The 16,935-nt window shown below is 35.0% G+C and overlaps 1 protein-coding gene across 3 annotated transcripts; it reads left to right on the plus strand.

Moving 5' to 3' along the window:
- Positions 1-497: 497 nt before the first annotated feature.
- Positions 498-11,102, plus strand: olfcn1 (olfactory receptor C family, n1). Of its 3 annotated transcripts, none has more exons than XM_073929809.1 (10): positions 498-711; positions 931-1,117; positions 1,258-1,845; positions 2,002-2,107; positions 2,246-2,390; positions 7,843-8,128; positions 8,228-9,049; positions 9,118-9,339; positions 9,413-9,536; positions 9,618-11,102. In XM_073929809.1, exons 1-10 carry the CDS (start codon positions 536-538, stop codon positions 10,526-10,528), a joined length of 3,567 nt encoding a protein of 1,188 aa, XP_073785910.1. In that variant the 5' UTR covers positions 498-535; the 3' UTR covers positions 10,529-11,102. The 3 variants fall into 3 exon arrangements, with proteins under 3 accessions (XP_073785910.1, XP_073785911.1, XP_009291983.3); XM_073929810.1 differs by having other exon boundaries at positions 9,123-9,339; XM_009293708.4 differs by lacking the exons at positions 498-711; positions 931-1,117; positions 1,258-1,845; positions 2,002-2,107; positions 2,246-2,390 and adding an exon at positions 7,563-7,763.
- The last annotated feature ends 5,833 nt before the right edge of the window (positions 11,103-16,935 follow it).

Here is a 16,935-nt window from a genome sequence, read left to right on the forward strand (position 1 = left end):
GATTGCCTGCCCATTAGCATCAATGTGCAATGTTAAATTGAGTTTTGAACCTGCCTAATTTTTTATTTTATTTTTTTGCATTGGTCAAGTCATACACCAACATTAATGTATAAAACAATGCAGCCCAATGATCTGACTTCATCTACATTTCTTGTGTGTGAAAAAAGTATTGTCTAATGTATTTAAATCCCATAAGTCATATATAAACATAAAAAAATCTTGTGAAATATTTTGTATTTTTATTTTAATTAAGAAAGTATTTCATTTATCCAAATTGAAGCTGCAGCCACTACCAATTATAGCAAATAAATAAATCAATACATGTATTTATATATTTTCAGTAGCTAAACAAAAGAACTAAAATCAAATATTAGTTGAAAGTGTTTGTGCAATGTAATGTTTACCTCTGAGAATTGGGCCTTGTGTTTCACATCAACTGTAACTTACTCCCGTGTCACTTGAGGAGTGTATAAAGCTAGTCTAGCTAGCCTTTCTTTGTCTAGAAAAGGAACCCTACACTAGCACAGCCTCTGAGATGAGAGGAACTACTGTGGTTCTACTTGCTCTTCTGACTGGAGCACTGAATTCTTGTTGTAGATCATTTAACCTTAGAGATGATGAGAGACAAAGTGAGCATTCAGAAAACAGAGCTGTTAAAGACAAAAAAGCCTTGACATGTACTGCAAGATATTTACTATTTTCATGCCATGGGTAGGTATGATTTGTTTCAAGTTAATTTACTCATTTCTATTTACAATTGCACATTTCTGCCATTTCAATTCAACAAAAAAGTTATTTTTTGTTATGTTGGTTCTGTATAATGTTGTACTAAAACTACTGATTTTATCAGATTGGTGAATATGTGATTTTAACTTCAAGTGTTACTAAGAAAGTTATAGGAAAATGTGAGATCCTCTGTTTTTCTTATAGCTACCTTGTAGAGAATGGTCAGTTTACACGCATGATGATTCTTTCGGAGGAAAAACTTGAAGTGATTTTAATGCAGGGTATTATTTTAAGACACCCAAAACTCTGCCTTTGTGAAGTTCTAGATATGCGGTTTCTGTGTGGGCAGAACAAAGTAGAGCCCAATCAACCACCTGTCCTGGGTTGTAAGGTGAGTGCTGTAAAAATGTTTTATTAGAGTAAATCCTAACAATGTTTGAAATGTACAGCCAAATATGCAAATGTTTTATAGATTAAAAGCAAATGTGATTGCTTTCTTCTTCTGATTAATTTTTGTGTGTGTGTGTCTAGGATTTCAATCAACCTTTGCACAGTTTAAAGCACAGCCATGTGTATTTCGTACTGATGAAATACGATCTGAAAAATGGAAACTTTTTAAGTAGTTCCGGGACAAATGGACATCAAATAATGTGTGAACTAAATGTGAAAAATCTAAAAAATGGAGACTTTTCAGGAAGTTCCTGGACATACGGACTTCACATAATGTGTGAATTGAATGTGAAAAATTGCAATGGTGGAATGGGGTGTGTATGCTTCACCGTTTACATTTACATGGCTGCAGAGGACCAGGTGAATGTTACAGACAGACTGTGCATAAGAAGTGGAGCCTGGTTAACAACAGCTAATTTCACTGAATCATATAATGCACAGAGACTCACTATCTGGTGTAAAGCAGCTGTAAAACTGTCAAGACCAGCAGTAAAAGTTCTCAATGGTACCTTTATTAAACAGACAGAAGACTGGACAATACCTTCATTGATCTGTTTGTTTACTACTTTGCATTGCCAGCTTATCCTGTCACACAACCATTTGTGTATGATCTCTCTCATGAGGGGGAGCGGTGATTGTAAAGGCACATATCGCAGTGTTGTTTACCAGGTATGGATTTCTACTCCATGAATATTCTCCAAGAAACAAATACTTAATATTTGATCATTTGTTATATCATATACAAATCATCAGAATACAAACAAGATTTTAGATTATATAGATACTTGCAATTCTGAATCAAAACTGTTTCATTTTCATTGGCAGCTCATATGGACTGTTTCACTGAAGAAACTCAAGGAGTTAAACCGAATGGCTAATAGCTCCTCCATATTAAATATGCACACCTGCACAGACATGTGGAACCCTAAAGGTGACCAGATATTTTTGGCTTGGTTTTTGCATAGTTTTTACTTGTCATGGATCACATTTGCAACAAGTAGTATTACTGCAAATTATGGCACATCATTGTAACCACATTAATGTCTTTTCATTGCATTTGTACTTGTAGAAATAAGTCTACTACAATGGCAGATCTGCACTCTACTCTGCAAGGGTCTGGTTCACCAGTGGATAATGAGAGCTCTGCTAATCACTGCTTCTCTGTTTTTAATCAGTCAGACTGCAGTTGTGACAGCTGTAAGCTATACTCAAAGGTATGTTTTTACCCAGAGATCCAGGAACTCAAATCAGAGATTTCTTCTGCTTTTCACAATGTCATGGTGCTCTTTGAGTCCACCTACTGTAACTAGACAATCAACTGGATGTTCCTGCAAACTTCACCACACAGCATTTGGGATTACTTTTGTCTTATGCCTCTCCTGTGTTCTGGGGAAAACAATAGTGGTCTTAATGGCCTTTAAGGCTACATTTCCAGGGAGCGATGTAATTAACAAGTGGTTTGGACCATTGCCTCACAGACTCAGTGTTTTTGCCTTAATACAGATACTTGTTTTTGTTTTTTGTTTTTTATTCTGGTTCCATTTATTTTACTTAAACTTGAACTATTACCAGGAAAAGAATACAGTAGAATATGATGTGTTCTATGACACAGGTTTTTTTCCTAGTTTTGATCACTTGAGGCTCAGTTTCATTCTGACAGTTCTTGACTTGCCATGTACTATGGTCTGTTACTCAGTGTTGAACATACATGCAATTATGGCTGGAACAACAAGAATATCACTCAGAGCAATGCAAATACTAGTGTATATGGAAACAAATACACTTATTTAAAATTAAAAATGTTTTTTCCCCTCACATTGTCTTTTAATAGGTTTGTCACAACAAATGTGCATAACATCATGAAAAAACATATAAATAATAATAAAAAAGTGCCATTACTATTAGAAATTAGATGAATGCACAATATATAAAAACAAAAGAGAGAAGATTAAAATAAAACATTTGCTTAAATTATTTAAAGTACTAATAGAGCATATGATATAAGGAACCTGTATGGGGTAGCGGTCCAGATAAGCATCAAGATAACAATTAAATCTCTGCTGATTATTATATTTGTAGAGTTGTGATCTGGAAACTATGCAATAATCTTCTTTTGGCCCATATATACTTACAGATGTAACTGGGAATTAATTTATATGACCAGATACTAATATATATCTTCCAGAAGGACCTGAGATAATGGCAGACAAATGGATTGGGACAGATTTTCAAAGTAGGATGGCAACACTCCTGGCAATCCAATTTTACCAAGCATCTCTGCTCAGTTGATCTAATGTGGGTATCTTGTAATAACAATAATAATAACAATATCAACAGAGAGAGAGAGACTTTAGAAGTGCAAATTCTTTGCCTCTATTAATCTGGTGTCCCATACCTCTAACACTCCAAGATATTTTACATATACCCTCAACAGAAGAATATATCAACCTTTGTCATTAATTATAAGCATTACCAATAATGTTTTAAAAAAGAAAATAGATGCTGAAATACAGTTAGCCTGGCAAACTCCATTAAAACGTACCCCCAACCCACAGCCATTTCCCTCAATGAAAGGAAAAAAGCACACTTCACCAGGATGGTAGTGGAGCAAAAATGAAAAAACAAAAAAATAAAATAAAACACAGGCAGACTTACTCAGTCAACTGTTGAAGAGGGAAATAAATGTCTAGTGTTGACAAACTGTGAAACTCAGGAAAAATATCAAGATGAACTTAAATGAACAACTCGACAGTTTGCCTTAGTTGATTGTGGTAGTATAATAAAATAAATCAGGATCATTAAGTAAAGGTCATGTTAGATATGCTTGCGTGGTTCCTTTAAAGCATGTAAAAAGGCATGTAGACTGTCAAATGCAGAAAAAATAAAGAGATGAACTTGAACAAATATCTTAACAATTCACCTTATCAGTCCAATATGGCAGTACAATAAAATAAATGACGGTCATTATGAAGTTATTTGTTAGATCTGGAGTCCTCATTGTGACATGCTTCCTTGATATGGCATCCAACTGAACAGGGTGTAAATCAGTCCAGTAACAAACTCTGTATTAAGACCCTGCTCCGCTTTTTTCATTCATTTATTTTCCTTCCCTGATTATAAGGGTTTGCCACAGCGGAATGAACCAGCAACTATTCCAGCATATGTTTTACCCAGCGGATGCATTTCCAGTCACAACCCAGTACTGACAAACACCCATACACATTCGCACACCCACTCAAGCATTACGGCCAATTTAGTTTATTCAATTCACCTAGTGCATATGTTAGGATTGTGAGGGAAACCAGAGCACCCAGAGGAAACTCACGCAAACACAGGGAGAACATGCAATCTCCACACAGAAATGCTAACTGGCCCAGCCGGGACTCGAACCAGTGAACTTCTTGCCGTGAGACGACAGTGCTAGCCACTGTGCCACCCTTCTGCTTTTTTTTTAACTCCACACATTTCAAATTTAGCTGATGTGAATGGCCCACCAGATCATTTAGCATATAGAAATCTGTTATTGTTACACAGATTATCTCCATTTAGTCCAAGCCTGCATCACAAGTGGTAGCTGATTCAAACTTTTTTCTTAACACCTTATCAAAAGCATCAAGATGAGAATTGATAGACAACTTGGTGACCTCAATGAGCCGCTTTAATTGTTGCATTGATTCTCAATGGCTGAGAGAATAGTGCTGGCAGTGGCTGAGGAAATTAAATCACTCACGGTGTGGTCATCTTTGCCCTGTTGTGCTTGCATTCAGTATAGACAATTATAGGGCTTTAGACACACTGCTGCATTTGACTAAAGTTAAGGCCTGTGCACACCGACGTTTTTTGCTTGCGTTTTCCGGCGACGTTTAACGCTTCGTTACTAAATAAAGGGCGTCAATGTGATCATGCATACCAACGCTCAAAAGTGTCATTTAAAAAAATGACAAAAGAAAAAAGAAAAATCAAAAGACAAGCGCCCCGGTGTGTAGGAGCCTTTAAAAAAGAAGCAGTGATTTCAAATGTTGAAATAGCTTTTTGCAGGATGAATTAAACAAAAAATCAGCAAAGAGTCAGCTTGGAGGAGCCATAAAACGGCATCTACTCCATTCAACCCTCCATTAAAAGTTATTTAAAAATAATAAAAAATAATTCTAATTTGTGAAATGTAAATGCTTCAAATCAAGCATTTAAATAAAAGAAACTGTTCATGCATACAGGAATGTTATTTTAAATTAAAATTATGAAACTTAGAACAATACAATGTCAGTTTTGAATTGCACATGTTGAAAAGGGTTATGCATTTTTCAAATTTAATATGTACAATCAATTGAAGGCCCTACAGTGAACTTTTTAATCTTTGTTTAAATAAAATATTAAACTGACAAAAATAATTTCCTAAAATAATATAGCCCTTAAAATGTTTTTTAAAATGTAACAAATTACTTTATATTAAACACATTTTTATTGGGTGGGTAATATAACAGACCACAAACATTAGCAAATAATCTAGAAATAAAAAAAGTATTTAATTTAATTATATCACTTATGAAGAAAGTGTTTTTTGCAATTAGGTGATTTGTTTCTATTTTAGTTATTGTCTATTATTAGTTATTTAATTTTTACATTAATATTATTATTTTTGTTGTTATTACTATCATGCTCATTATTATAAATACAATATATTTTCACACTGTAATAAAGACTTTTGGCCTTTAAAATAAAAGTTTTTTCCCTTCACTTTTGCATTTCTCATTTTTTGTTTTGATTGGATGTTGTCAGGGTGATGAAGTGGCGCAGTAGGTAGTGCTGTCGCCTCACAACAAGATAGTTGCTGGTTCAGGCCTCGGCTGGGTCAATTGGCGTTTCTGTTTCTTTGTGGAGTTTGCATGCTATCCCTGCGTTCGCGTGGGTTTCCTCCGGGTGCTCCAGTTTCCCCCAAAGTTATAGGCTAAATTCTCTGTAGTGTATAAGTGTAAATGAGTGTGTATGGATGTTTCCCAGAAATGGGTTGCAGCTGGAAGGGCATCCGCTGCGTAAAACATATGGTGGATAAGGCAGTTTATTTCGCTGTGGCGACTCCAGATTAATAAAGGAACTAAGCTGAAAAGAAAATGAATGAATGGATGTTGTCCATATCATGAGGATAGATTAATTTATTCATTACTTATTTTATGCTTGAAAATGTATACTTTTACCTAGCAAGGATACATCAACTTGCAAAAAATTTTAGTTTAACCCTTTTTTAAGATCGTAAATCTTTAAAGCTAATTCCTTTGTATGTAAGTTGCCAGTATGGATATAGATTGTATTGGTTTTTAACCAGTTTTGATTCATTTAATTTAATTAAATTAATTTTTATTTAATTTATATATATAAAATATTTTTTTTTATACTTAAAAGCATCAAATAGATGAAATCAACCATGTTGAGCATGTGCCAGGTGAACAGTATTCGGCAGTAAATGTGTTTTTTTGCAACAATTAGAAAACAGCAAAGGTTCCTATATGGCTCATTTTTGACTGATATTTTAAAATTGAGGTACAAAAACAAAATGGTTTCCCCCAAAGTCCAAAGTCATGCACTATAGGTGATTTGAATAAGCTAAATTGGCTGTAGTGTATGTGTGTATAGGTGTTTCCCAGTGTTGTATTGCAGCCGGAAGGGCATCTGCTGCGTAAAACATATGCTGGATAAGTTGGCGGTTCATTTCGCTGTGGTGACCCCTGATTAATAAAGAGACTAAGCTGAAAAGAAAATGAATGAATATTAGGAATATTAGGCTACTAGCATTGGACATATTTGTCCGCCTTAATAATTTCTAAGTGAAATCATAGTGTACTGGGCCAGAACATACTGATAACATCACAAACCTGCCAGTAAAGCTAAGCAACTAACTGGCAACTAACTAAATTACTAGATAGATAGAAGGATAGATATTTGTACACAAACAGCTGGCACCTAATAAACATATTCTATTTTTCTATACCAAATATGTGGGCTATAAAATGGCATCATAAAGTTTCTATATACAGTACACCTATTCAGCTGCTACAATCAAGCACACCAGAACTTCGCTTTTTTAATTGCTTTTTATTTAGCAAAGCTGCATTCCTAACACCTCACTGGGTAACTTTTCACAAAAGGCCAGTTGTCTGTTTAAAGTGAAGTCTGTTTGTAGATTCAACAAAAAAAACTATGCAAAGAAACCACACAATTATAAAGTACTCCATTATTTTATGTTCAGAATTGCTATTCATGTAGAGAATTATAATTATGTGCCTATTACTCGACCTATTCACTAGGGAAAACCTTCTTTAATAATGGGCAGATATTCACAATGCACAAGGGCGCTGTATATAACAGATATTTCTGAGCCGTTTCTCAGTCATGAAAAACTTTAACATTTTGTTATTTTGCTCTCTGCTCTATGTACAAACAAGCTCAATGTGCCAGCTGCTTAGAACATTTGAAATGCCTAACATTTTTAAAGTAGGGGACATTATGATTGGGGGAATTTTCCCCATTTTCAATAAACAAGAAAATATAATTGGCTCTTTTGAGAGAAACATGCAAAGGATTAAGTGCACGGGGTAAGTTGTGAATTGATTCAAACATGGAATCATTGGCAATGTTAAGAGCATTATTTTTCTTCTCGTATTTACTGCACAGATTTGACCTACGTGCATTTCGTTGGATTCAGTCAATGATGTTTGCAGTGGATGAAATAAATAAAAATGAGGAGTTGCTTCCTCACATTTCTTTGGGCTATAAAATAATGGATTCTTGTGCTTCACCCACGAACGTTTTACGAGCAGTATTCTCACTGGTAAGTGAGCAGAAGGAGCAGGAATTTACATCTCAGTGTCACCTTCCACTTACAGCTCTTGTTGCTGAATCAGGATCTTCACAGTCTTTAGCTGTTGCCGGAATGCTTGGACCATTTAGAGTGCCCATGGTAATGTCAATCATTCTCGCAGCACACTTGCATTGGTGTTCCTGAAAATGAAATCAGTTCATTTCATAATTTATGCTTCCTGTTTGCAATAACTTTTAGGTAAGTTATTTTTCAACATGTGCGTGTCTCAGTGATAGAAAAAAATATCCATCATTTTTCCGCACAATTCCAAGTGACTTCTACCAAGCAAAAGCTTTGGCCTCTCTGGTAAAACAGTTTGGATGGACTTGGATTGGAGCTTTGCAGTCTGACAATGATTATGGGAGAAATGGAATTTCAGCTTTCACAAAGGAAGTGGAAAAAATGGGAGTTTGCATTGCATTTGTCGGCACTATATTAAGAACATATCCCCAAAGTAAAATCACTGAAGTGGTAGAAATGATCAAAGAATCGACAGTAAAAGTCATCCTGGCATTCGTGCCAGAGGGAGATCTCTATCCTCTAATGAAAGAAGTTGTGAACCGGAATATCACAGGAATCCAGTGGATTGCAAGTGAAGCCTGGGTAACAGCAGCAAGACCATCTACCCCTGAAATGTTCAAGTCATTTGGAGGCACCGTAGGATTTGTGGTCAGAAAGATGGCTATGTTAAAACTAAGACCTTACCTGGAAAACATCAGTCCCTACTCTCCTACACAATCAGCTTTCGTCAGTGACTTCTGGGAAACAGTTGTTGGCTGTAAACCATGTCTGAACTGTGAGCCATCTGCAAATAGCACACTCAATGGCCAAATGTGCACTGGACAGGAAAAACTAACGTTTACAGACAAATTTTTCGATGTAACACAAGTAAGAGTGACATATAATGTGTATCAAGCTGTCTATGCAATTGCACATGCAATTCACAAAGTGCTTTATTGCCAAGGAGATAACAATCTTTCAAAAATGTGCTTAAATGTATCACAGATAACACCTAAACAGGTGAGCAAGTTGATTCATTCTTTTTTTTATAGCATACTTCAAACGTTTAAATTATACTTCATTCAAAGGTCAGCGATCAGTTGGAAAGAGTGAATTTTATAGATGAATATGGAGAAAATGTGTTCTTTGATGAGAATGGAGACCCGCCTGCATCATATGAGCTCATAAACTGGCAGCTAAATCAGGGAGAGGTGCAACATGTGACTGTGGGCTATTTCAGCAAATCCCCAGATGGAACATATAAACTTACAATTAAAGAGGATAACGTCCACTGGAGCACAGAAAATTTGGTACTTCACCGATTAAAGCATCCTTATTCATTTTAATTTACTATAAATTGGCTAACGTATGATCACTTGACAGATACCCAAAGCAGTGTGCTCAGACACCTGCCCGAAAGGCACAAGGAAAGCACAAATAAAAGGTCGGCCTGTTTGCTGCTTTGACTGCATCCCATGTGCTGATGGTTCAATATCAAATACAACCGGTACTGTTATCTAATTTAACTGTATAATTTTTACACAATTTAAACTAGCTAAATATTGTCATAATTGTAATTCTTTTATAGGAGCAGCAGACTGCACTCTTTGTCCTAAAGAATACTGGTCAAATGAAAGACGGGACAAGTGTCTTGTGAAAACAATAGAGTTTCTGTCGTATACAGAAACAATGGGAATAATTCTCACTGCTCTATCGCTATTTGGAGCCAGTCTTACAGTTGCAACTATGATTGTCTTCATACACTATAGAGAAACACCAATAGTGAAAGCTAACAACTCAGAGCTGAGCTCACTATTACTCTCTTCGTTGTTCTTTTGTTTCCTTTGTCCTCTTACATTCATTGGTGAGCCGACACATTGGTCATGTATGCTACGTCATACAGCTTTTGGGCTTACTTTTGCTCTCTGCATTTCTTGTGTTTTGGGGAAGACCATAGTAGTTGTCACAGCTTTCAGAGCCACATTACCAGGAAATAAATTGTCTGGTAAGTTTGGGCCAGTACAACAAAGAGCCATCGTGTTCTTATGCACTGCGATTCAAATAGTGATCTGTGCTTTATGGCTTCTAATAAAGCCACCATTTCCTGACAAGGCCCTCAGGTATGACCATAAAAAGATCATTTTAGAGTGCAACACTGGCTCGGATGCTGGATTTTATGCAGCTTTAGGATATGTTGGCCTTCTGTCAACAATCTGTTTGATTTTAGCATTTTTAGGAAGAAAACTTCCTGATAATTTTAATGAGGCCAAATTCATCTCATTCAGTATGCTCATATTTTGTGCTGTTTGGGTAACATTTATACCTGCATACATTAGTTCACCTGGCAAGTACACTGTTGCGGTGGAGATTTTTGCCATTTTGTCATCTGCCTTTGGATTGTTGCTATGTATATTTGCACCAAAATGTTTCATTATTCTCATTAAACCAGAGAGAAATACTAGAAAGCATGTCATGGGGAAATCAAAGACTAGTCTCTGAGGTTTCTAATTGAAAAATAAATAAATAAATATATTAACAGTTCAAATATGCTGCTGTAGAGGCTTGGTGAGGCTTCAACAAGCAGTGCTTCACATGTACTGAAAATATCTGTTTAGATAATGATCAATACATTTTTAAATCAGTCATCACGGAGTATCAGACCAACTGCAACAATACGTTACTGAAGACATTTTTTATTCCTAAATAAATAAAAAAACTTTTATTGTGATTTATTGGGTTATCACTTTTGAACAATAGGTGGCGGTGTCACATAATTGAATGTGTTCCGTAATGAGTTGATAATGAGGCACAGAGAGCTGAATATACAGTCTTAATTGCACTTTGGCAACAAACGATCAAACTTATTTACATGTATTCAACCAATGAGATTCAATGTATTATAAGTAAATTCTTTTTTTATTTTACCAGTGTTAAAGAACAAAAGATTTGTGATGTACTTCGGTATTTAAAATAAAACACACTTATTGATGAATGTTTATTGATTTTGAAAGACCTGTGAGGCTCATTAATGATTATTCAAGCATGAAAAAAATAAAACAACAACATTACCATATAGCTTTGTTCATTCATTCTTTCATTCCATTTCTTTTCGACTTAGTCCCTTTATTAATCAGGGGTCTCCACAGTGGACCAGCATATGTTTTAAGCAGCAAATGCCTTTCCAGCTGCAACCCATCACTGGCGCCCATACACTCCTATTCACACACATACATTACGGACAATTTTGCTTACCCAATTCACCTATAACACATTTCTTTGGACTTGTGGGGGAAACCGGAGCACCCAGAGGAAGCCCACGTGAACTTGGAGAAAACATGCAAACTCAACCAGCGACCTTGTTGTGAGGCTATCGTGCTACCCACTGCGCCACTGTGACACCCCATATAGCTTTGTATATAACATAAATGATAAACTCAAATTGTAAGGATTCGTGTTGACAAATACAAATAAATAAATAAATACAAACAGGTAACGGAATATGTGTTTGTGTTTCAAGAAAAACCCTATATGTCATCGTAATATATGCTACAGCAGCAGGGGAAATGCATGAGCATTATATATTGTGTTCCAAAACATAACATTTTTATTTTACATTATTAATTTGCATTTGACATCAGGAGTGAGCTCTCGGGTGCTGAACATCCCCCATTTTTGACTAAGTTTGCAAATTTATTATCTTTTAGTACCCTCTCTACATGATCACACTTGTGGAATTTGCACTTGACCTCTTATCGAGTTTGGCATTCATTCATGAAGCCTGCCAGTTCTAACATGCCCTGATATTTTTGATTTTTTTCAGTTGCTTATAAACATGTACATGGCTAAAGTCTAACAACCCTGTATACAGAGCATAAACTGGGTTACAATATTATGTAAACAAAATTTATGTCTGTGAATGTGTTTTTGAAAAAGAAACGTTTATGCATGAATAGTGAAAAACAAAAACAAAAATTGAAGTCTGGTTTACCCCACAGTGCAAAGATATGCGGTACAGGTGAATTGGGTAGGCTAAATTGTCCTTAGTGTTGAGTGTGAGTGAGTGTTTCCCAGAGATAGGTTGCAGTTGGAAGGGCATTCAGTTCAATTCAGTTCAATTCAGCTTTATTTGTATAGCGCTTTTACAATGTAGATTGTGTCAAAGCAGCTTCACATAAATGGTCATAGTAATTGACTAGTTCAGTTGACAGACTAGTTCAGTTTTTAGTGTTTAAGTTCAGTTCAGTTTAGCTCACTTCAGTGTGCTTTAATCATTACTGAGAGTCCAAACACTGAAGAGCAAATTCATTAATGGGTAGCATCAGCTGCAAAAAACATGTGCAGAATAAGTTAGCCTTTCATTTCGCTGTGGCAACCCTGAATTAATAAAGGGACTGTGCCGAAAAGAAAATGAATGAATGAATGAAGACACATTTTTAGTGAAAAGAGTCTATGCAAAGAGATGTTAACTATTATTACTAATGCAGTGATTCATACATGAGACGACAAAGACCTGCATAACAGGCATTCGACTGAGGAAAGAAGAGGACAAAATAATGAGTTTTAATTTACTTGTGAGTCCAGTTATTTATTAGGAACAATCAAAGCTGATTAAAACTACATGTACAAAATCACAGGAACAAAATACTCATTGAATGGCTTTTTAGAATTCTTTGATTAACAAAAATATTCCACAAAATAACGTAAGTTTAAAAAAAAAAAAATTTTTATTGTGGCTTTGCCAGTCATGCTGACAGAAGACAGAAAAAAGAAAACGCTCCAAGTCTGTTTTAGTAATTTTACAAAAGCTTATCAGTTTGTAATAGTATTGAATATATACAAATAACGTAGATATAAATATGTAAATACATGTATAGACCCTTTACAGTTTTCAAATCTGTGTTTTCTTATCAATGTGTTCAAAGAATGACTGTTATATGGATGTGCAAAAATGCATATATGCAGAAAACCTTTTATTATATGCTAGTTTGCGGTGCAGATCAGAGGATCTAATGAGGCGCATAACTTTTAAACAAAATTTAAACTAAGGTCAAACTTTTGAGGTTGTTTGCATGGTTCAAATTTAAAATTGTTGTTTTGGCCATACCTGTTCTCTTCTGATTTACCAATGGCGTGAGAGGAAAAGTTTGAGTGGGAGATTGTCTCTGAGCTGCTCATATGCATAATGAGGATACACCCTGAAGGGAGGGGTAAACTTTAACCCACTGTATTAAAGAATGTAAGTCATATAAGTTTTTATCCTGCATTCTGCATTATGATTTTAAGCATTAAGCTGGATCTATGCATTTCCATTGCAACAGCAATAGATTGCAAACAAACACAATTTAAACATTTAGGAGTGAGTTTTGGGTTCTATGAGTCCATTTAAATCTTTAAGCATTTATGTGTGTGTGTGTGTGTGTGTGTGTGTGTAGACAAAGGAAACAGAGGAGCTTTATATATATATATATATATATATATATATATATATATATATATATATATATATATATATATATATATATATATATATATTAGTGCTGTCAATCGATTAAAAAAAATTACCTAATTAATCGCACCTTTTTAAAAAAATGAATCGCGATTAATCACATTTAAAATACTAAAACTTGTAATTTTGGCTATTCAAATGTAAAATGAATGTAAACGCAAGACAAAAACTATTTACATTAAAAATATAATTGTTTATTAGAATTAAAATTCAAAATATAATTGTTTAAAATAATTTTTGTTTGACTTGTAACACAGATTTCTTCATGTAAACAACATACCCACAATAAACCATCAAGATCCTGGCTTGACAGCCATATTTATCACAGAAATAAAAACACAGGCATGTTAATGACATTTAAATTTCAAAACAATCAATGCCAATAAAGAAAACATTGATTTCTATGTTGGATTTTAAGTGGACTGCAAAATAAATGCCAAAATATAGGAATTGCAGATATGGAAAATTAAAAATTATTATAATAAACTATAGAATACAAACTGTTGCACTTATTGTAAAGTTTTATTGCTGCAAACAATTTTGCTTAATCCTCCTTTACATTCATCCAGTTGCTAAGACTAGGAGTATCCCGCATATGCACAGAGACTCATAAATGTCCGCAAATGAATGATAATTTCTCGCAAACCGGTCATTAAATACATTGCACACCCCTATCCCCCGCATCCCTCCTAGCTCTTCAGGTAGCCTATGTCGCGTGCAACTCACTCCCACCGTCCTTCAGGTACGTCTCGCGCGCACACGCCCCTACTCAGATACGTCGCTCACTCCACCCCTGACACCCCTCAACAGGCCTGACACAGACACACATACAACGCGCTGCAGACGTTTTGGCCCCAACGGCCTTCCATACTGGAGCGACTCCCCTCAGATTCAACACGCATGATCACGTTCATCAAATTTGCTTAAACTAAGCGTCCTAAAGTATTACTGTATTTTACAAGGATTCTGACACAACAACGCGAAGCATACGCTTTTGTTGCGTTTAATGAGGAAACACGCTAAACTTGGAGGGCTCATGCTGAAAGGCAGAGTAATGACCTGTCTTTGACAGCTCGCGACTTCACCAGAGACGTTTTGAGTACATTCACATAAGACACCAATACTCCGATTTTAATATGATCAAGATTATACTCTTATTGAAATTCTATTGTTTAGCCTAAGCAGTGATTTCATTACCTTAAAGGAACACCGAGTCACGAAATGCAGAGGATTTTCTTTCTGTTCGCCATGCGGTATCAACTTACAACACAAGTCGAAAGTTAAAAATGAAACACCCGAAATTGCATGAAACTCTGGAGAGCCTGGTGATGCGACTAATTGTTTTATACTGAAACTTGCCTTCAAAAAGTGCTTCCTTGGTCTTATCCACATTTCTTGCATGTTAAACCCACGTCCACCACAACAGGAAGTAAAAAAAAACCTGCAACTGCGTTAATTGCTTTAATTTTTTTAACGCGTTAATTATTTATAATTAATCGCATGCGTTAACGCACTAATTTTGACAGCGCTAATATATATATATATATATATATATATATATATATATATATATATATATATATATATATATATATATATATATATACATACATATATACATACATACATACACACACACACACACACACACACACAAGTTTTTTCTGGTACTTAAAATCTGATTGACTAATAGGCGACGCCGTGCAATGTTCTGCTAATAACAGTACTTGTATTGCCTCTTCACCCTTCACCTTTGTGCATTACTCCACCCACATACAGAGACAAGCAAAGGACACTGACATTTAGTGTTGACATACAGTTTGACAAATATTGCTGCTGTTAGGCAACATAATGTACTTTTGGTGCTTTTTTAGTCAAGAATGTAGTTGTTCAATACAGTTTATTTATAAGGATAGTGCTTGTTTTAAAATAATTATTATTTCGGAGCATTGATTCAGTGATCGGCCGCCATCAGCCTTTCTGATCAGACCAAAGAAAATGACGGTTGACATTTCACCACAAGATGGAGACAGAGACTGCGTAATAATCCTTGGGGAGAAAAACAGTGTTTTTTTCTGCATGAATTTCAAACTACAGCAGAACAAATCATTATAAATTAGGTAAGTTACATTCTAAGTTGATTTTTGTTTTTAAGTTGATTCTGATCCTGATTGCAACAGAAATACAGGGAAATATCTGTAGATTGATGGCATTTCATGCCGTTCAACTCTATAATCTTAAAATATGAGCAAATATTACCTGATTTGTCATCAATTTAGATGTTAAGCTAGAGAATCTTTTAAATACTAGCTCTAAAGCTGTTTTGATGTCAGCTGCAGATGTGAATGAATGATGGAAGAAAAGTTGGATTTTAAGACTCTTTGTCTTTGATTTTCTTTTTTATATATATAATTATGCCGTCGAACTGTTGTATAAACAAAATATACTCGTAGCAGTGCTTTGTGGTTGAATATCATCACTTGTAGGACACTAAAGCATGCCTCCCACCAGTGCCGATTTACAGCCACATCACACTGCTACTCATGTAAAATTGCTCATATATGATATTCTGACTTAGTGGTCATGATGGGAAGATAATCTGGGACAGTGGCCATAATTTGATGGGACTCATGAGTTAATTTAAGTTAATTACTCATTAGTAATTAATTAGGCTGCAGTAAGCAAGTGCAGCCAACTTCTCATAAATGTGCAGTACAGTACTTGCCAAAAACAATGGGCCCTATTATACACTTGGCGCAATAAGGTGCTAGATGTGTAGGAATTGCTTTTTTTATACTAGCGCAACATTAATTTCACATTTTGCACCAAGTTGTTTAATTAGCAAATTTTGTTTGCATTTGTATAGTGTTATTATTATTATTATTATTATTATTATTATGTATTATATGCATATTTATATTTGTTTTAATAAAAACAAGTTTAGATTTATCTGTCTGTCAGGTTTTGGAATTGTAAGCATATGACAAGAATAGGATGTCAGTTTGGATATAACTCAGTATTTATTTTCACCGTTTTGTTACTCAATGAAAGTAAAGGTGTAAAGAGTAAAAGTAAAGTAAATAGGCAGAATGGAGGTGGCTCATTCTTTATTCTCGCACTGCAGATGGTCTGTTTTCTCGCTAGTGCAGCTTTCAAACCTCAAGAACCATTGTGGATGAGTGTAGATTATATTATTAAAATTATTTTTACCCTAATGTCATTATTCTTACATACACTATGTACAGTATGTCATCACCATAAAATTATATAGTTATATCTGCATTCTACATGATTTTGAGATCGAGCTTCAAAGTTTTTGCATTCCATATAGCAAACAATATTTGTGTAACAGTTCTCTTTCTTAAATTAACATGACAAAGACCCTAAATATATTCAAAAT

The sequence above is a fragment of the Danio rerio genome, chromosome 18, assembly GCF_049306965.1.
Source record: "Danio rerio strain Tuebingen ecotype United States chromosome 18, GRCz12tu, whole genome shotgun sequence".
In the NCBI taxonomy this organism is placed as follows: domain Eukaryota; kingdom Metazoa; phylum Chordata; class Actinopteri; order Cypriniformes; family Danionidae; genus Danio; species Danio rerio.

Excerpts from the sequence above, each read along its gene's own strand:
- olfcn1 (XM_073929809.1), top strand. The coding sequence starts at position 536 with ATGAGAGGAACTACTGTGGTTCTACTTGCTCTTCTGACTGGAGCACTG. Across the intron at positions 2,391-7,842 it reads GCTGTAAGCTATACTCAAAG|ATTTGACCTACGTGCATTTC; the intron begins GTATGTTTTTAC and ends TTTACTGCACAG. Across the intron at positions 9,537-9,617 it reads TTCAATATCAAATACAACCG|GAGCAGCAGACTGCACTCTT; the intron begins GTACTGTTATCT and ends ATTCTTTTATAG.